The sequence below is a fragment of the Gigantopelta aegis genome, chromosome 3, assembly GCF_016097555.1.
Source record: "Gigantopelta aegis isolate Gae_Host chromosome 3, Gae_host_genome, whole genome shotgun sequence".
In the NCBI taxonomy this organism is placed as follows: Eukaryota; Metazoa; Mollusca; class Gastropoda; order Neomphalida; family Peltospiridae; genus Gigantopelta; species Gigantopelta aegis.
In genome coordinates, this window is record NC_054701.1 from 11,332,050 (window position 1) to 11,354,218 (window position 22,169).

At 34.0% G+C, this 22,169-nt stretch overlaps 1 protein-coding gene across 1 annotated transcript in view; it reads left to right on the forward strand.

The window, feature by feature from the left end:
• The window catches only part of LOC121368484 (proline dehydrogenase 1, mitochondrial-like), a 15,030-nt gene extending 618 nt beyond the window's left edge, over nt 1–14,412 (forward strand). Inside the window, exons 2-9 of the mRNA XM_041493218.1 lie at nt 929–1,116; nt 3,343–3,424; nt 4,138–4,230; nt 6,233–6,379; nt 7,327–7,422; nt 7,926–8,110; nt 9,643–9,731; nt 10,737–14,412. Of these exons, the coding sequence (XP_041349152.1) occupies nt 929–1,116; nt 3,343–3,424; nt 4,138–4,230; nt 6,233–6,379; nt 7,327–7,422; nt 7,926–8,110; nt 9,643–9,731; nt 10,737–10,963 (1,107 nt within the window). The 3' untranslated portion in view covers nt 10,964–14,412. The remainder of the gene's footprint in view (nt 1–928; nt 1,117–3,342; nt 3,425–4,137; nt 4,231–6,232; nt 6,380–7,326; nt 7,423–7,925; nt 8,111–9,642; nt 9,732–10,736) is intronic.
• The last annotated feature ends 7,757 nt before the right edge of the window (nt 14,413–22,169 follow it).

Consider the following 22,169-nt stretch of genomic DNA (forward strand, 5'->3'; position numbering starts at 1 on the left):
CACATCCATCCATCCATCTACACGTTCATCCTGGGCGGGAAGTAGCCCAGTTGGTTTAGGATTGATCCCCATCGGTGATCCATTGGGTTATTTCTCGTTCCAGCCAGTGCATCATGACTGGTATATCAAAGGCTGTGGTATGTGCTATCCTGTCTGTGGGATGATGAATATAAAAGATCCCTTGCTGCATTACAAAAATGTATCTGGTTTCCTCTAATGACTATATGTGTCAGAATTACTAAATGTTTGACATACAACAGCCGGTGACTAATAAATCAATGTGCTCTAGTGGTGTTGTTAAACTTCTTCTTCCATCCATTCGTCCATTCATCCATGCGTCCATCACAACCTGCTATGATTAACATGTAAAACGTTATTGTGCAATAGCTTATTATACCCTTCACCCCTACAAAAAAAGAAAGAAAGAAATGTTTTATTTAACGACACACTCAACACATTTTATTTACGGTTATATGGCGTCAGTCATATGGTTAAGGACCACACAGATTTTGAGAGGAAACCCGCTGTCGCCACTACATGGGCTACTCTTCCGATTAGCAGCAAGGGATCTTTTATTTGCGCTTCCCACAGACAGGATAGCACAAACCATGGCCTTTGTTGAACCAGTTATGGATCACTGGTCGGTGCAAGTGGTTTACACCTACCCATTGAGCCTTGCAGAGCACTCACTCAGGGTTTGGAGTCAGTATCTGGATTAAAAATCCCATGCCTCGACTGGGATCCGAACCCAGTACCTACCAGCCTGTAGACCGATGGCCTGCCACGACGCCACCGAGGCTGGTCCCCTACAGAAAAAAAAAGAAAAAAAGAAGGTTTTCTCAAATTTATTTTATGTTCTTGTTTTGTATAATAAATAATAGTAACACATGTAATAATAGTATACTATTTTCTACATGGCTGATGCTAGCTTCAGATGTCAGAAGTGCTTGTCTCCTTGAGAAATTTCTTTGAGGTGTTTGCTGGGGCTGATGATAACATTTTTCTGAGAAGATTTCGAGAAAAAGAATTTCGGAAGAAGCTGAAAAATCTGGGTGTGCCTATAAGTCGAGATGAATCAAAGAAATGGTTTTCTTTACTGGACATCAGTCAAGATGGGTAAACATAGTTCTACATTTTGCTATATTTGTTTTTGTCTCAATTGTTGAGTAAAACAGAAAAATAGGAAGTTGTACAAGTGTAATAACAATACTTGAAATAATGTTCCCATTGGTGGGCCCATTGGGCCATTTCTCATTGTAGCCAATGCACCATGACTAGTATATCAAAAGCTGTGGTATGTGTGGCATGGTGCTTATAAAATATCCCTTGCTACTAATGGAAAAATTAAGCAGGTTTCCTCTCTAAGACTATATGTAAAAATTACCAAATGTTTGACATCCAGTAGCCAATTATTAATTAATCAGTGTGCTCTACGGGTGTTGTTAAACAAAACAAACTTTTGAAATAATGTTAGTGATCGAGGTGTGTAGTAATATTTGTAGGCATTTTTGTTTGGGATCACATGTAATGTATTTCAACACAAAAGATTACCATCCATGATGAACTTAAATTATGTTTATTAATACTCAACCATTTAAATATATACAATTTTATTAATTTAAGTAAGTTTATACTTAAAGCTCAAATAGTCAAGACAAAACAGTATACATACATAATTTAACATTTGTCATTTCAAGTTTATATTCACTTTTAACATTAATGTTGATTAACTAGCAGGGCTAGTGCTGAGTTGGCAGAACATTTTGCCAAATTATCTATTAACCAAATATCAGTTAATGCTTGAAATTCTTTCACCAAATTAAAATAAAAATTACCAATTGTTTTTAAAATTCGCAATTGGTGAATTTGGCGAGTCCCAGAGCTAGCCCTGACAGATGTGTATTTATGTGTATGCATTGTAATGTATTTATGTATATACATTGTAATGTATTTATGTGTATGCATTGTAATGTATATGCATTGTAATGTATTTATGTATATGCATTGTAATGTATTTATGTATATACATTGTAATGTATTTATGTGTATGCATTGTAATGTATATGCATTGTAATGTATTTATGTATATGCATTGTAATGTATTTATGTATATACGTTGTAATGTATTTATGTGTATGCATTGTAATGTATATGCATTGTAATGTATTTATGTATATGCATTGTAATGTATTTATGTATATGCATTGTAATGTATATGCATTGTAATGTATTTATGTATATGCATTGTAATGTATTTATGTATATGCATTGTAATGTATATGCATTGTAATGTATTTATGTGTATGCATTGTAATGTATTTATGTGTATGCATTGTAATGTATTTAATGTGTATGCATTGTAATGTATTTATGTGTATGCATTGTAATGTATTTATGTATATGCATTGTAATGTATTATGTATATGCATTGTAATGTATTTATGTGTATACATTGTAATGTATTTATGTATATGCATTGTAATGTATTTATGTGCATGCATTGTAATGTATTTATGTATATGCATTGTAATGTATTATGTATATGCATTGTAATGTATTTATGTGTATACATTGTAATGTATTTATGTGTATGCATTGTAATGTATTTGTGTATGCATTGTAATGTATGTATGTGTATGCATTGTAATGTATGTATGTGTATGCATTGTAATGTATTTATGTATATGCATTGTAATGTATTTATGTGTATGCATTGTAATGCATTTATGTGTATGCATTGTAATGTATTTATGTATATGCATTGTAATGTATTATGTATATGCATTGTAATGTATTTATGTGTATACATTGTAATGTATTTATGTATATGCATTGTAATGTATTTATGTGCATGCATTGTAATGTATTTATGTATATGCATTGTAATGTATTATGTATATGCATTGTAATGTATTTATGTGTATACATTGTAATGTATTTATGTGTATGCATTGTAATGTATTTGTGTATGCATTGTAATGTATGTATGTGTATGCATTGTAATGTATGTATGTGTATGCATTGTAATGTATTTATGTGTATGCATTGTAATGTATTTATGTGTATGCATTGTAATGTATTTATGTGTATGCATTGTAATGTATTTATGTATATAATGTATTTATGTATATGCATTGTAATGTATTTATGTATATGCATTGTAATGTATTTATGTATATAATGTATTTATGTGTATGCATTGTAGTGTATTTATGTGTATGCATTGTAATGTATTTATGTGTATGCATTGTAATGTATTTATGTATATGCATTGTAATGTATTTATGTGTGAAATGATCGGCAATCCAAATAAATATATTAGTATTCATATTTTCAATTTAGTGAGGTGGATTTACTTGACTGGGACAATCTGCTTGAAGTTAACATGAGTTTGTGTAAGCTGTTCACTGTACCCAACATAAAGGTGTGTTTCTCATTTATTTATTTTTATCTGAAATGTAAAATTTGTAGCATTTCATCAAACAGACTGTTGACTGTTGTAAATATCTAGGTTTGTTTTGCACAGTGATATTACTGTAACAGTCACAATTATGTTAAATAAAAATATAATGATCATGGTGTTTCTGTGGAAGTTTGCATCTTTTCACAAAACAGGCTGTTTACAGTTGTAAATATCAAGATTTATGTTTCAAATATATTAATGTACAGATAATGTTCATAATTATATTAACTAAACTGACTTCTGTATTTTTGTGGGGTTTTCATTTTGCCTTTACGGAGTAAAAAAGTGTGATCTCTTTCTCACGGTGGTGGCGACTGTGTCAACTTTTGCATTAAAGTTTAACATTAAACTTTCGCGTTTAAATCAGTTTCTCAAAAACTATAGGACCAAGGTCATGATAACTTGGTTTATAATTCAGGGTTTGACAAATCCACTAGTCCTTGATCCCGGCTGGTGTAATTTGGCTCTGGGCTAGTGGAAATTATCAACCGTATTACTATAATACATAGGGCACTAGCCAAAGCTTTTGTGAGGGATAGTGACTTTTTCAAAACAGTTGTCGAACACTGTAGTTACACCTAGTTGCATTGTAGTTCAATCATCACAGTGCAATGAAAACGTTTATAGACAATGTGACATTTAACTGCATGGAATTCTTGTGTGTTTTTGTTCAGACAGGAGAACTGGAGCCTCTGGTTGTGACTCTGACGCAGAACGAAGAAGATCAGATGAAAAACATGCTGAGGAGGGTGAACAAAGTCGTCAAGGTTGGCAGTTAATTTCTGTTGTTTCTGTGTTCAGTACATGTACATTGAAACCCCTCTAAACTGGACACCTGCAGGACCAAATAAAAAGGCTGGTTTTGATGGGTATCCAGTTTAAAGAGGTTACATTTTGCACTGACATTTATAAAAGGGACTGTAAAAAATGTCTGGTTTTTAGGGAATTCTGGTAGATAAAGGGCCCAGTTTTGAGGGGTTTTACAGTACATGTATTGAACAAGGCCAGTCGCACTGCAAATGTGAGATTAATAACTCAATTATTGGGTTTAAAGCCACTATACCAACTTCTGTCTCACTAACCACAAACAACTAACCTGTCCTGCTAGACAGACAGCCCACATAGCTGAGGTGTGTTCCCAGGACAGCATGCTTGAATCTTAGTTGTATATAAGCACGAAGATAAGTATAAATGAATAGATTGCTACTAGTCAGTACAATTAGTCATGGGGTGACAGTGGGTTTACTCTGTCACACTCTAGGGTGGGAAGGAAGGAAATGTTTTATTTAACAACACACTCAACACATTGTATTTACAGTTATATGGAAGGAAATGTTTTATTTAACAACACACTCAACACATTGTATTTACAGTTATATGGAAGGAAATGTTTTATTTAACAACACACTCAACACATTGTATTTACAGTTATATGGAAGGAAATGTTTTATTTAACAATGCACTCAACACATTTTATTTACGGTTATATGGCGTCAGACATATGGTTATGGACCATACAGATATTTAGAGAGGAAACCTGCTGTCGCCACTTCTTGAGCTACTCTTTCGATTAGTAGCAAGGGATCTTTTATATGCACCATCCCACAGACAGGATAACACATACCACAGCCTTTGATATACAAGTCGTGGTGCACTGGCTGGAACGAGAAATAGCCCAATGGGCCCACCAACGGAGATCGATCCCAGACCGAACGTGCATCAAGCGAACACTGTACCACTGAACTACGTCCCACCCCCTACAGTTATATGGCGTCAGACATATTATGGTTAAGGACCACATGGATATAGAGAGAGGAAACCTGCTGTCGCCACTTCATGGGCTACTCTTTCGATTAGCAGCAAGGGATCTTTTATATGCACCATCCCACAGACAGGATAGTGCATACCACAGCCTTTGTTACACCAGTTGTGGAGCACTGGCTGGAACGAGAAATAGCCCAATGGGGCCACTGACAGGGATTGATCCTAAACCAAGTGAGCGTTTTACCTCTGGGCTGTGTTCCACCTCCTACTAAAGAAATTAATTCAACACATACTTGTTTTCTGTTTTTTTTTAAGCTGCAGAGCTGCAACCAATTTCACAAAACATTGTAAGTTCATGCCTATAACTAACAGTTTTACTGTATACATTTACATGTGTTTGGCATCTATTTCATGCAGACAAGTACATCATTACGGAAGATAGAGCTTTTTAAGGACAAAAGAAAATGATTTTTTTTAGTTTAAACTATGTTTGTTATACTGTTTATAGTACTAAGAATTGTTCTTTAGTCGTAGAGTTACATTTATGTGCAAAACTAGGCTTACGTTGTTCTGCAAAATGGGCCTGGGTTTAGCTTTACTAAATCTTCTGAAGATGCCAGAGGTATGCTTTAACTCATGGTTTCATAGAGAACTGTTACTGCTTTACATATATTAAAGTAACAGCTGTTTGTCTATACAAAATGTAATGCAAATGCTTTGTATAGCTGATGCAAGTATCTGTTATTTTGAGGGTCAAGGTAATATTTCTAATAATGCTTTGCAATACAGCAAAATAACTAATACATAACAAATTTTATAAACATTTTTACTAAGTTTTGTTGTGCTTGTAAATGAATATCAACACACACGGTAGACAAATCATTTTATGTTTTTGTGTTGTATCTTAAAAAATGACTGTTGATTTTACAAAATATTTGACTGTTATAAATTGTCGGATGTTAGAAGTTCTTCTTTTTCTCACTGAATTTCCTCTGCTGTTTTTAGTATGCTGCGGAGAAGGAGGTGCGTGTGATGATTGACGCGGAACAGACATACTTCCAGCCTGCGATCAGTCGCTTCACCATGGAGATGATGAGGAAGTTCAACAAGGACGGAGCTGTGGTCTTTAACACTTACCAGTGCTATCTGAAGGTAACCACCTCGCTACAAAACATTTATGTTATATTAACACTGAGCTGTGGTCTTCAACACTTGCCAGTGCTATCTGAAGGTAACCACCTCTCTACAAAACATTTCTGTTATATTAACGCCGAGCTGTGGTCTTCAACACTTGCCAGTGCTATCTGAAGGTAACCACCTCTCTACAAAACATTTCTGTTATATTAACACTGAGCTGTGGTCTTCAACACTTGCCAGTGCTATCTGAAGGTAGCCACCTCTCTACAAAACATTTCTGTTATATTAACACTGAGCTGTGGTCTTCAACACTTACCAGTGCTATCTGAATGTAAGCACCTCTCTTCAAAACATTTCTGTTATATTAACACAGAGCTGTGGTCTTCAACACTTACCAGTGCTATCTGAAGGTAACCACCTCTCTACAAAACATTTCTGTTATATTAACACAGAGCTGTGGTCTTCAACACTTACCAGTGCTATCTGAAGGTAAGTACGGTAAGTTAAATGTGTAATTGTTTGAAAGCAAATAGTCTATAGAAACTGAGTCAACACTTTTTCTTATTAGAGTTGTTTCTTTTTTTCCTATATCACATTTTACATGTACATTTAAAGTCCTCAAAAGCAAAAAGGGCTACTTTATTATTATTTTTTTTTTTTTTCAGATTAGTTTATTAAGCATGGTTGCATGTAACCATCAAGGTATCTTCAGGTAAATACTGTTAACATTTTTTGCTTGATCCAGAAAAGTTTATGCAATTATAATTCTACTATTATGTTTCTAATAAAGTAACTAGAATAGATATTTAAAATTAATCTGGTTTAGATTTATTCCTGTATTAAACAGATTAGAGTTTCAGTAAAGAACACAGAAACTCCTATTTGATTTCAGTTTAATACTTGATAGGAATTGTATATTTGAATTAGTTTTCAACTGCTATTTTTCTTCTGTTATTCAACAGCAAGCCTATAACAACATGATCGTGGACATGGATCTTGCAAAACGAGAGAATTTTTACTTTGGTGCAAAGCTGGTGAGAGGGGCATACATGGAACAGGTAAACATTTAAATATTCTGATAGACAAAGTCTTATCTTATTTTGTCTTAAACAGGTATATAATTTAATTGGTAAAGTTTATTGTTTTAACTCGGTAGCAATAAATAGCTGTAATGAAGTATAAAATTCATGTTTGAATATGTTTTTCTGTCTTCTTACTGGCGTGGCCTAGGTATTATTTGGGAGGGGGAGGGGACAACCACATTGTCTATGTGTCATGTTATGAGGCAACAAGAAAATATATAACGTGTAATAAAAAAGGACAGACATCAAAACATTCGAGAGTTTTAAGTAAGATATATTGGACATTATGTGTGTCTGTATACATCAGAGTTATTATATAAAACTTGGATTAAATATTTATATGTTTGGATTAAAATTAGTAATGATTTTAACATTTTTATAAAGTTTAATTTATTTATTTTTTTAATATAAAGACATTGTAACAATATCATGAAGCAGTTACATTCCTTTTGTTATATAATGCATGCTACATATTACAGGAGCGAGACAGGGCTGTCACTCTAGGGTACGAAGACCCCATCAACCCATCGTATGATGAGACCACAAAGATGTATAACCGGGTTCTTGAGGAGGTCATGACACAGATCAATTGTCGGGACCGCGGGAAGATCGCTGTCATGGTCGCCAGTCATAACGAGGATACGGTCCGATACACCGTAGAAATGTAATGTTTACTTTATTACTGAAATATGTATAGTAGTAATGTTCTGATGAGCCGTTTTAATCGAGCATTGCTCAGTTATACCATTTGACGAGTTAATTGAGTGCAAGTTTCACGATCAAGTACAATACAGAGTTACTTCCCTTCCTGTTCTGTGGTCATTGGTGCACCAATGATACATGAGAAAATATATAAAAAATTTATTATATACATAGTAATGAAATATACAGATCTACGGAAACCATAAAAGTCATATCCGGTGAAAAGTCATATTTTCACTATTTTAGCTACAGTGAAAATATAGAAATCGTATTTACTTTTTGTAAAAGTGCATGATTAAATTATCTCCCTTTGTCTTGTTTCTTCGTATTTAAATTTGATGATTACCAATACATCTGATCGTATTTGAAAAATAAAAAAATGTAATTTAATCAACTACCAATAATAAATGGATACGACGTGCAATTACGATAAAATATCTAAAACGAATTGAATACGAAGCTAAATAATGATGACACAATGTAGTGTCAACGAGTGTAAGTGTAAGAATTTAACGGCGTTCGACTCGTTTTGTTTTTGTGGGAGTTTTTGGAGGATCGCTTTGTCAGGTATGTTTGATCCGCAGTATTGTTAAATAAATGTTAATAAAGATAAATTTTATTCAGATTTCTTTTTTAAAGTCTATGGTCAAGTACATTTTCTGGCAAAGTTCCATAGGAAGAAATATATCATGACGTTACGTGTTTTCGATAGAATAAGCGAAAGATATTGTCAAAAATTTGGAAATATGTATATAATAAATAGACCATTTCATGGTGTTTTTTCCGAATACGATTTTTATGTCAACTCGTGATGTGCGAAAAAACCCATAAAATAGCCTCTATATATTAAAGTTATTTAAAAGTTTTAACATTGAAAGAAAAGAAAAGAAAACACATACACCTCCAACCAGTTTGACATAATGCAGCAAATAACATTTTTGTAACACATTATTCACTGATCAGTATGTGCAAACATATAATTGATCACAGAATTTCATTCGAGTATCAACACTAGCAATATGTGGTGTGATTTTGTCAGGACTTTGACCGATTTCAAATGGAATTCCTTTTTTAGAATATGAGTTGGTGTATATTGTTTGTTGTTCAAGTCAAAATCAAAATAGGTCACTGATAGTTATCTGATTATAATAACACTTTACCATTTCCAGATAAAATCAACACAGAATATTTATATTATGCTAGTAGATTTAACAACAATTAGTCTTTGACATATGAATTATAACTTATTACAGCAACAAAGACCTTTTTGATTGTAAGAATGTATTTGTACATGTATGTGGTTTTATAGAATATATTTGTCATATTAAAGCGAGAAATGTCAATTTACCTTTATTGAGCCCTACATGTATATTACCTACATGACATTTGTGTGGTATATTGACAAAAAACGTTTTGTTATGTTTTTATATGTTAATACCCTCTCTCTAGTTTCTCCGGTGTCTCTATGTGTTCATGTTTTGTTTTTACCTGCAGGATGAAGCAGCATGGGATTCGACCAGAAGATCGTCTTATTTGTTTTGGTCAGTTGCTGGGGATGTGTGATCAGATTAGCTTTCCACTCGGTTAGTAAAGCATACTAAATAGTTCTAGTAAAGCATACTAAATATTTGTATTTCAATATTTTTCATTACATATTATTTTATAGAAGCTTAGACACACCCATGCTCTAATTATTAGATATCACTGTACTAATATTAAAACCTACTTTTGAGCCATATCAAATGGGGCACTTGTCAGTCTAGATTTTAGGTAAATTAATAATAAATTTGTATAATTTCAGTGTACTTGTGATACTCTGGAGAGGGTTCCCACCCAGGCTCTGTAACTGCATACATAAGAAACCAAGCATGTATTTAATATAATCCAAGTGTATTTATTTGACTGTTGTTTGCTGTGGTTAATCAGGGTACAAAGGACACCTCTATCCTGTGCCCATGACAGGCATGTGCTACAACAGTTTGTTCTTAATGTGCACGTAAAACCCTCTGACCTGACTTAACCTGGTCCAAATAAAATCTCTCGGCATACAAATGAAACCACTACCAGGGTTGTATGTAGGTTAAAATAACTAAAGGATGGGGGTAGGCAAAAACAAAAACTAAGACTGGAGGCTAGACTCATTTCTTTAATTATGTTATAAGCATGCAATTTGTCGGTGTTGCTAGAGTCGAAAGTTTTTTTTAAACACAGGGTCTGGGCATATTAATAGTCATTTTTAGCTCATACATGTAGCATATATTAACAGTGGACGTCATGGTTAAGCCATTGGAGTATAAGGCTGGTAGGTACTGGGTTCACAGCCTGGTACCGGCTCCCACCCAGAGCAAGTTTTAACAACTCGATCGGTAGGTGTAAGACCACCCTCTTCTCTCTCACTAACCACTAACCCACTGTCCTAGACATACAGCTTAGATAGCTGAGGTGTGTTCCTAGGACAGCATGATTGAACCTTAATTGGATATAAGCATGAAAATAAGTTGAACTGAATATATGAATGGATGTCATTTTACAAACATTCCTTTTCCTGAAATAGTTTATTTGTTTGACTGTTTCTGTTGTGTGTTCAGGTCAAGCTGGTTACTCTGTGTACAAGTACGTCCCATTCGGCCCCGTGGAGAAGGTTTTGCCGTACTTGTCGCGGAGAGCGATGGAGAATCGCGGAGTGCTCAAGAAAGTCAAGAAGGAGAAGTACCTGCTGTGGGAAGAACTCAAAAGACGGGTCAAAGCGGGACAGCTCTTCTACGACCCCCAAGAACACGTCCCACCACATGCTGGTGTTAAAATGTCTTCGTAATACGCAGTGAGATGAAAATGAGATGCCTGGAGGCAGTATGGTGTTTCTGAGGAAAGTCCTCATTATACTGGTACATGTCATTTGCTCAGCTGGACATTTTGATCTCAGTGGGTTGTTGAGAGGTGCCATCCTGAAATTGGTTATTAAGTCGTTTATTTTCAGACCTGTCTATCGATACAACTATTGTTTGTTTTGTACATGATTACAAGTCTGGGTATATTTCAATAGGCAAAGTAAAAAACCACCTGACATGATCATTGGTTTAAATAGGATTTTATATTGAGGGCACCCTCAATGGGGGTAGGCAGGTCTGATTTTATCACATGTAATTTGTTTCAAATAAGACAGATGACATTTTCTGGTTTTCACATGAATTCAGGCCATAACCCTAGCTAGAAGCCTAGAATACAAAATCATCAAAATCAAGGTACATGGGCTTTCATCTGACATGACAGAATGTAAACTTAAAATGCAAAATCAAGGACTGGAATATTTTTATGAATTTTATTGAAAAGACTTGTTTGTATTCACAGTGTGAAATTAACAGTAATTTATGGCTCAATTCTTTTAGAATTAACCATTCTGATTCAAAATGTGTGTAATCTTAACCTTTATGTAAAGTACCCTGGACTGTGGTGCAGCCACATGATAAATGTATACAATCTTTAAAAGAAAATTGCTACATGACATTTTCATGATCTCAGAAAGATAAATCAAATTAATATATGAGCCTCTTAACAACCAGTTAGTTTTAATAAAGAATATTATGTCGTACAAGCTTTCTCATATTGCACCATGACATTTGTTTTACCTTTCATGACCATAAGAGAAGACTGCTTGATTTTTGTCAACAGTTATTATTAATCACAAATATTGTGTTTGATTCTTTTGGCTGTTTGCAGTTTGACATTTTGAGAGGTGAGATGAACTTCATGTATAATTTGTAGAACTATATAATATTTGTAGGTGTGTGATAAATGGATATAGGTTGGATCTAATTGATGTTGGATGTAATCTAAATTAGTAATGAGCCGAGTGCAGGGTTGTATTATTTATTGTTATTAGGGATCCAAGCCATGTGTGCGGGTTAGCCCTATTGTAATCATTAGAATTATTATTTATTTATTTATCTGTAGGTGTATATAGGCCATAATCACATGTACAAATAATGACGACAGTTTGGTGCCGGTGACAGATTGACATGTCCAAACCATAACACATATGTAGGACACTATCTTGTGAGCCATTATTAAATGTGCATATATTCGCCAAATACATTAAAATGTGAATACTGTGTAGGGTATGTGGTTAAGGTCTGTACCAAATAAGATAACATGAGGGGTGTGTGGTAGTTAAAAAACCTTTTATCCACCAAATTTGTTTTTAGAATCAAACAGTATGTGTTTCTGTGGAGGTTTTTAATAAAATTTTCCAGCTTACTATTATGTATCAAAATGTTACTGACATCTTCTCATGAAGAGCGGCACAAGGATAGGCTTTAGGAGGTAGTTGCTAGTATAGGTAGATGGAGAATCATGCCTCTCTCATTGCCAAGGGCAATAGGAATCAGTACCCATATTTATAAAACTAAAACTCAAATCTTTAGTGGTGTCACATACATGCAGTTTGTATGTAATTGCTAATAGGTTAATTTTTCAAGACTTATTAAAGTCTTTAGTCTAGACATGGCTTTATAAGAACAGGACCCATACATCTACTGTTATTTATAGATTAATTAACGTGAACACATTCATTTCACATCTTACACTGAAGTAGTTTTTCAATTAACATACAAATGAGATTATGTCTCAGCGAGTGAAAACAGTCTGCATAAAAACTGAAGTTTATAATTTTAGCACAAATGTCTACAGTGGGAGATGGTGAGGGATGGGTAAAGCAGTGACACAAAATTGTAAGAGTACAGCAAGTTTGACATAAATAAATCAAAGTAGGATAGTTTTGTTGCACCTTTAAAGGATATTTATATTTACAAAATAGACTTAACTGCAGCATTTGGCACACAAAAAATCACTAGCCATCGGGCATGGCAATAGTAGTTATTTACTAGCCCAACATTGAATATCACTAGCCATGGCAGTGGGGCTTCCATAATCTAGAAGCCCTGGTCAGTAACATGGTTAACATCCTGACACTATGTATGATGGTTATCATTTCAGTCTCCATCCTCAGTTACCATTTGTGCAGGGTTCAAAATAGGAAGTAAAATATGGTCCTGCTGTCAGTTTTTAAAAGTAGGAGGTCAAAAGAAATATGACCTGCTTAAGAAAATATATGTCCTGCTACAAATAAGACAATATGAGGCGAGGAGAGGGTTTGGGACATGGTGTGGAAAATGAGGAACTGTGTGATATACTTTATTGCATTATGAAATTAAAATATAACAGAGTTATGAGATAAAAAACCAGATGAGATAAGCATACATTCTCTTGGAAAAATAGACTGCTTTTTAGCAGGCTGCTATTTGGAGCCCTATAGTGTGATCCTTTATTGCTTTCTGACAGTATATAAGTTAACCTACAATACATGCCAAGATAAATTTATTCATTGATAACAGTGTACCTGATCTCATTGGCATTATGGTGTTACAGATCCTCATTGTCTGTTGATTTGCAAGTTACTCGTTATTTTTATAATGTTAATAATATTGATTTGCTGTTACTACATATTTAAAGAGAAATTTGTCAATATCGGTTACACAATATTTTTACACTGTGCTCTTTTGCTTGCCGTCTTTCATCTTTAAGACCACAGTATATATGTATATTTTGGTGTGGTACGTTATTTTAATGTAAAGATTGCAGTACCCGGTGGCTGGGGAAAAATTGTGGTCATAAGGAAGCAAATGAGAAGCACTCAAAAATATATATTTACTATGCAAGAATTGTTTAAATTGTAGCTTTGTCCATACCGGTATAAATTGTATTTTTGTCCATACTGGTATAAACTATTATTGTTATAATGATAATAAAGTATAGACTTAATGGAAAACTATTACATTGAAAAATATACAATTATTTATATTATGTTATGGAGAAAATCTATTGTTTTGTGGTCTGTTGGAATGTGGAGGATGTCAGAGCTGATGCCGTCAGGAGCTGCATTAATGATTGGCTAATTGTTACAAAAAGTGGCCAATAAAATCTGCATGTGATTAACATTTTAACTAAGCCTATTTCAATTTTAAGATGTGAAGAAATGTGTAGGCTTTTATATTTTAGTTTGTTAATACATAACATTAGGTGGAAAAGAAATGTTAATATAATTATATATACTCTGTAAATTGCTTCTTAAATTAATTTGGCTACAACAGTTGGTACATGAACATATTTATTAGTATTATATGCACATACCGTAATGTTATTAGAAGATATTTATTTATTATTTTAGCAGTTTATTGAACAAATCAAAAGGCAGCTGTATATATATATTATCTAGAGCAGTTTTAATGTTTTTTTTCAAAATATGTTTTTTGTCATTTATATATATATATATATATATATATATATATATATATATATATATATATATATATATATATATATATTTGTACATTTAGAATTACAAGTAGTTAAAGTTTGTTTAGAATTAGATGTTTCAAGTGTATTTCTGTGAGTGTATGTTTTAATTTTAAAACCAATTTTGACAGTACATGTATTAGTAAAACAAATAATAAAATTGTAAATCGAAATAATAAAATGTTTCATAATAGGGGTAGAATATCTTAGTGATATCATGCATGGATAAACATAGGGGTTATTCAACAATTACATACAGCTAAAGTTGCTTGGTTGTATGTGTTTTTTGTATTGAAAATACATTGTAAAAATATTAAAGTGGGGGCAGGGAGGTGTAATTTTTTTTATTGCTGATGTTGATCATTGCTGATCATGATTAAAGTTTGTTGGAATTGTAGATTTGAGAATAATGATAGAACTGTGAATACAACTACATGTTAAATACTTTGATAAACAATAGCTTTTTTTCCTTTGATATTTTGTTAAAATTTATGCTACTACATTGTGGTTTTGTGGATAATATTAATAATACTTAGTGGATCTAGCAGTATTTATTTCAATATGATCACGATTTCTGTGTAATCAAGATTTTTATTGTTACAGTTATGAATCTCACCCTGCACGTTATGTTCCCTTGATGCAGTTAGTCATCATATGTCATGATTTTGTGTATTTTGTGAAATGTACATGATTACTGTTATCAAGAACTTCATCAGATTGTTATGGAACAGTGGATTTGGTTACAGAATATTAGTGTTGGGCATCACTCCTGCACCTTTTCAGCTTTACATGTACTGTACAGGCCTAGATGTCTATGTTGAAGAGAGCGATCACTGTGAAATTAAAGGCTTGTTCAGGAGGGTGAGCGATCACGGTCCTTCACTAGACTGGTTTTGGTGCCAAACATTAGGAGAATGTGATGTGATAAAAGATAATGGTACCAGTCAAATTGTTTGCAATCGCTCAGCCTCCTGAATACACCACTGGTTTGTTGGTGTGTGAGATCAAATATTAAGATGGTTTTTAATAGAAAACAATACAAGATGTTAAATCCTTGATATTGTGTTATATATTTCTGTAACCAATGAATACATGTACATGTACCATAGCAATGTATATTGCAACTGGTAATTGTTAAAAAAATAAAACAAATTATTACATAAGTCTAATTACCTTTATTTGGTGGTCTTGAAATGAAAGTTAACATTAAAAATGTTTAGTGTACTTAATGCTGGCAAAAAAAAGATAGATTTTTCTATTTTTTATTATCAGCTTATCATGTTATAGCAGATGATTTATTTATTTATTGTTTAGTTGATTATGTTGTTGGGGCCCATTTTTTGTCTTAATAAATTTTTATTGACCTGTAATTGTAATAACGGGGAGGGGGGGGGGGATGTGTTTCATGCTAAATTTTAAAATGTGTTATACGAGTGGATTATTAAAAATGTGTTATACGAGTGGATTATTAAAAAGTTAGTTTGTTTTACCAACACCACTGGAGCTAATTGATTTGTTATTGATCGGCTATTGAATGTGAAACATTTTTTTAATTTGTGACAGTCTTAGAGGAAACTACATTTCTCCCCCGTTAGCAGCAAGGGATCATTTATATGCACTTTTTCCACATACATGACATCACATACCAAGACCTTTGATATACTAGTCATGGTGCACTGGCTGGGATGGTAAAAACCTTGTCAGAGAATGGGTCCACTGAGGTGGTTTGATCCTATGATGCAAGTACCTCAGGCAAACACTATACAGGGTGAGCTAGATCCTGTCCCCACTTGAAAACTACTCTTGGCAAGAATAATACATTCCTCAAACAATTGCATTGTTCGACAAATATTTGAGAAAAGCACTAGCCCTCACAGAAGCTTCAAATAGCTAGTGCCTTATATATAGATAATAACTAGTTAATGACGTTGGATATTTGCTTTATCCTGTGAAGGCAAGAATGCGAAAATCTGCGCGGCTCTGCCGAGCGGAATTTCTCATTCGGCCTGATCAGGATAAAACCGACGTCATTAACTAGTTATTATCTTTATCATGCTGACCATAAAAATTAAGCGGAAAAGCTATTATTTCTGTTATTTCAGCCACATTGTAAGATGACCTAGAGGTCAAATGAATGATTTTGTAATGTAGCTATGCATGCGACATCAAAAGTCATATCCTGCTACTAGCAGGATACAACTGCTTTATCTGTCGTCATATTCTGTCAATAGAAACAGTGGTTGCAGGATAAATTTTAGTAATACACTCAACACATTTTATTTTCGGTTATATGGCGTCAGACATATGGTTAAGGACCTCACAGATTTTGTACCAGCCTGTAGACCGATGGCCTGTCACGACGCCGGTATATTACATCAAGTGCCAGGATCAAGCTCAGTTGGTCTAGTGATTGCCCGAGGTGATTTGGTCATAGGGGCAAACCCTTTTGATGGATCCATTTTATATTTGGTTGTGCCACCCCAAATCACAACCAGTGCCCCATGAATGGTATGTGATGTCCTGTCTGAGGAAAGTGCATATACAAAAAAAACACCTTGCTGTTAATGGAAAAAAGTGTAGCAGCCAAGCAGGTTTTTTCTAAGACTATATTTCAGAATTATTAAATGTATAAACATTCAGTAGCCTATGACTGATAAATCGGTGTACTCTAGTGGTGTTGACAAACTCAAGTTTACTTGTAATGTGTGAAACGAGCTGAACTGGCCTTAATCGGCATTCTATACAAAGATGTACATGAACAAGGTACTAGCAAGTCTTTCTTGTTATATATACTTCTATTTTTAACATTGTTCACATAATATTGTTTAGAGTGGTTATCAATTATTTTGATATATCGATAGAAAATTATCAATAATGTTGACTTTATTTTTGGTTGTTTTTGCAAATCATAATTTCTATAGAACAAATAAAAAGGCATGTTTATGGTGTACACTCTGTGTTTTCTTTATTTCCCTATTTTTCCTCATTGGGGAGCCATTAAAACTTTACTTAACTATATTCTTCAAAAAAGTAGGGGAACTCTAATAAGAATTTACAATTGCCAAAATTGTAAGGTGTATTAGCTGTGGGGAATGGTTATATGATAATAGTGAATTAATTGGGCACACATTACAACTGGTAGGTCAGTATTGCAGTAGATTTTATGACCACCAAAGATCTTAAAAGATGATTGGAGTCAGAAGTGAAATCTGAAAGTTGATGTTTTTTTATCAGTAAATCACAAATTCAAACAATAAAAAATACTAAAAATAAAACAATAACAACTGTTTCAACATTCAACAGAATGAAAAAGATTGACAGAAACAACGTTCCAGTGATCAATGGACCTTCCTGGAAATTGTCAAAATCGAGAATGACACCTCACAGGGTAACTGTGATGCACGTGCAAAATATGGAATGTGTTTTGGTATGTTGACAAACAGACCTGAACGTTCTTTACTAGGATGTCTGTGGTCAAACATATGTTCAGCCTAGTAGTTGATATTAACATTAATACATGTATGTCAGGTTCCCCTACTTTTTTTGAAGAGTATATAATGTAAGGTACGTTTGTTAACCCTTCTTAACCCAAATCATTAAGGCCTGTTTTCCATTAAAACAACTCTGTGCGCGGAAATGCTCTTTTCCACATCCCCACTTTCAAAAGCAGATCACAATATAAAATTTGACGTATGCTGAAGTATACTTTTTAGGTGATAGTAAATACTTTGTGTTATTTCGTCAACACGCTGAAAAACTTGTTCAAGGAAAATAGAAAAGGCACTGTATATATACATGCACTGTATTGAAAAAACTTGCGCACGAAAAACCCCACCCTATTACGTAATTGTTGAATGGCCCCTTCTTTGATGCGAGACCCATTTCTTCTTGATTGCGATCCAACATAAAGTTTTCCATGCTATTTCATGTTTGGCATTGCCATGTTAGTTTCTAGACTTTATGGAAGTCTAGATTTTAAAAATGTTTATAATTTGTCTATTTACAGACTTTTTGCCAGAAAATAATCTGAGGGCACGATATGTAATAAAAACCAAACAGATCATAAGTGCCCCTACTAGATGGTTATGGCACTTAAAATGGGTTTAAAAAGGACACATTTAACATACTTTAATTCTAAAAAACTCCTCTTACTTTTCATCTATTTTTTTTTTTTTTTATATACCATTATTTTCCAAGATATTAGGGTACATGTGCATAATTTCACCCGCAGAAACCCTAATAAACTGGCTATTTTTGCAACACGTGTTGTTGTCATTGTCCAAGGGCAGAAATGGACAAATTACATGTAAAAACAGTGGTATTGAATTATATTGCTGAAATGGAAAACTCTGGTTTTCTAAAAATGACAATCTGTCATGATATGCACGGTTTCACAGATAAAAACATATTCCATGATGTTTAATATAATATTGACCAGTTGTTGGGCATTGGATAGGACAGTGGAAAACACCCAACTGCACCCACCTCACTTGAGTTCTTCATCATTAAGGTACATGTACATCCCACCCTTTGTAACTTAATTACGGTGCATCCACCTTTTGGATATCAAAATAGCACGATAACAGAATGTTGGACACAGATACATGTATGCCCACATTTACATTAATGCCAAACAAGACTGTTACTAGTCTTTCAAACCATTAGGAGGTGGGATTTAGCTCAGTCGGTTGAGTGCTCGCTTGAGGTGCATTCATCACAGAATCGAACCACATCGGTGGATCCATTCATGTGACTGGCTTTTTTCTCATTCCAACCAGTGCACCACAACTGGTCAAAGGCAATGGTATGTGCTTTCCTGTCTGTGGGAAAGTGCATATAAAAGATCCCTTGCTGCATTAGGAAAAATGTGGGTTTCCTGTAATGACTGAGAGTCAGAATTACCATGTTTAATATACAATAGCCGATGATTAATTAATCAATTTGCTCCGGACAAAACAAACTTCTTCTTCAAACCATTAATGCATGATTAATTTTCACAGCAAAAGCTATTTGATTCATGGATAGCTTTTAACTTTCTACCCTTTTATGTACACATACAGTTTACAATATTTAAATAAAAAAATTGTTTTGTTCAATGTCACCACTAGAGCACACATATTAATCATTGGCTATTGGATGTCAAACATTTGGTAATTTTCACATAGTCTTAAGAGAGGAAACCCGCTACATTTTTCCATTAGTAGCAAGGGATCTTTTATACGCACCATCCCAGACAGGACAGCATATACCATGGCCTTTGATATACCAGTTGTGGTGCACTGGCTGGAATGAGAAATAGCCCAATGGGCCCACCAACAGGGCGATCGATCCTAGATGGACCACACAGCAACTGAGCGCTTTACCACTGGGCTACATCCCGCCCCAATATTTTAAGACCCAAAAATGTATATTAGAAATTTCTGACTTCAATTTTGATATGGACTATAGAGCTCGACCTTAGTGGTACGCCGGTGTGTTTTAAATAGCAAAATCTGCCTTGGGCTCCCAGATTAATAAAGCCGATAGTTCAGTCTACTAGATTTTCTCAATCTGCAAACTAGTTCTAGTCTCAACAGGTGCTGGATTGATACTGTTGGTTGCATTTTGACAAACTTTGTATCAACAGTGCTAATTACTCTATTACCCTGAACCATAGGTGAATAAGAAGCAATATGATGTTAAAGTAATCCAGTTGCAGAAATAGAAAGAAATAAAATATGCAAACAGCAGCTGCAGGTGAGGTTTTTATATTTTGTTAAATACTGCGATACAATGTATATTGTAGTTTGTATTTAAGTGGATGCAAAATATATATTCAGCAGTTTTATTTTACTATGATTTAGTTTTACACGTGTATAAAGCTGTACTGAGGTATGCACAAGTATACCATGTGCAGAAAAGCTCTTAATGTATTCTGTTCACAGACCGATTGTAATCACCTATGTGATTCAATGAACTCCTGTACTGAAATAATTACCATTGCTCTTGACTATAAAACAATTTACAGTTTTATTGTTTAGCTATAAACACATGGCAACGAATATCTACCAACTTCTGCCATGTACATAATTGTGCCAAATTATCGATCATTGCCACTATTGGAAAATGTATTGTGCTCATGATAAACCATGTTTGATTTTGTAAAATATAAATTATGATTTTTTCTTCATTTACTAAAATTATGGGGCTACTAACTTTTCCCCAAGGTTAAAAAAAGAAAAAAAAAGTTTTGTTTTGTTTAACGACACCACTAGAGCACATTGATTTATTAATCATCGGCTATTGGATGTCAAACATTTGGTAATTTTGACATAGTCATAGAGGAAACCTACATTTTCCCCATTTGTAGCAAGGGATCTTTTATATGCACCTTCCCACAGACAGGATAGCACATACCACAGCCATTGATATACCATTTGTGGTGCACTGGATGGAGCAAGAAATAACCCAATGGGCCCAGACGGGGATCAATTCCAGACCTACTGCACATCAAGCGATCCACTGGGCTACGTTCCGACCCTGCCAAAGGTTAAATTTGTTTGATTTAACACTAGAGCACATTGATTAATTAATCATCAGCTATTGGATGGCAAACATTTGGCAATTCACACTCAGTCATCAGAGAAAATCTGCTGCATTTTTCCATGAATAGCAAGGGATCTTTTATATGCACTTTCCCATAGACAGAAAAGCACATACCACAGCCTTAGGCCAAGGTTGTTCAATCCTGTGATGCAAGCACTCAACTGACTGAGCTAAATCCTGCCTTTTTTCAAAAGATCTACCTGATCTTATAAACTAGTGGCAAGTCTTCGCTATCTCCAATTTGAACATTATTTTTTCTGTTCTGAACAGGTCTTTTTAGCACAATAATGTCTATTAAAGGGACATTCCTGAGTTTGCTGCATTGTAAGATGTTTCCGACTAATAAAATATTTCTACGATTAAACTTGCCTATTAAATATATTTTCTTGTTTAGTATATCAGTGTCTGTATATTCAATGTGTTTCTGGTCGTCGTAAGAAGCCCAAATTGGATTTTGTCTTCAAATAATTTCATACATATGAATAAGTTTTATTTTAGGAAAGAAATTTAACCTAGTACAAATATTAGAACGATCAGAAACATAATTAATATACAGCCACTAATATTTTATGCAAAACAATATATCTGATATGTAATTACAATCGTTAAAACGTCTCTGTTAGTCGACAACATCTTAAACATTGCAGCATACTCGGGAATGTCTCTTTAACTGCTGAAGGGTTGTAGATTTTCAGAAATGTATTTAAAGTTATTTTAAACAAATTGAAGCATAATATTTGCCTGGTGTTTTCAGGTTAGTATGTTTGTACTTTGGGTATGTTTATTTTGGACACAGCATTTCTGGCCTTAGTTTTGGTGCAATCTAAAGCTACGAGTGGGCTCACACTGAAAAATTTTACAGTAGATAAACAGTCCTGAACTGGGATGCTCAGAACCCTCTAGAATAATGTTACAGTAGTTAAACAGTCCTGAACTGGAATGCTCAGAACCCTCTAGAATAATGTTACAGTAGTTAAACAGTCCTGCTCAGAACCCTCTAGAATAAAATTAATTAACACACAAAAAATATACAAACAGTCGCATTTTCAGTAAACAAACTTTATATTGCCATGATAACACTCATT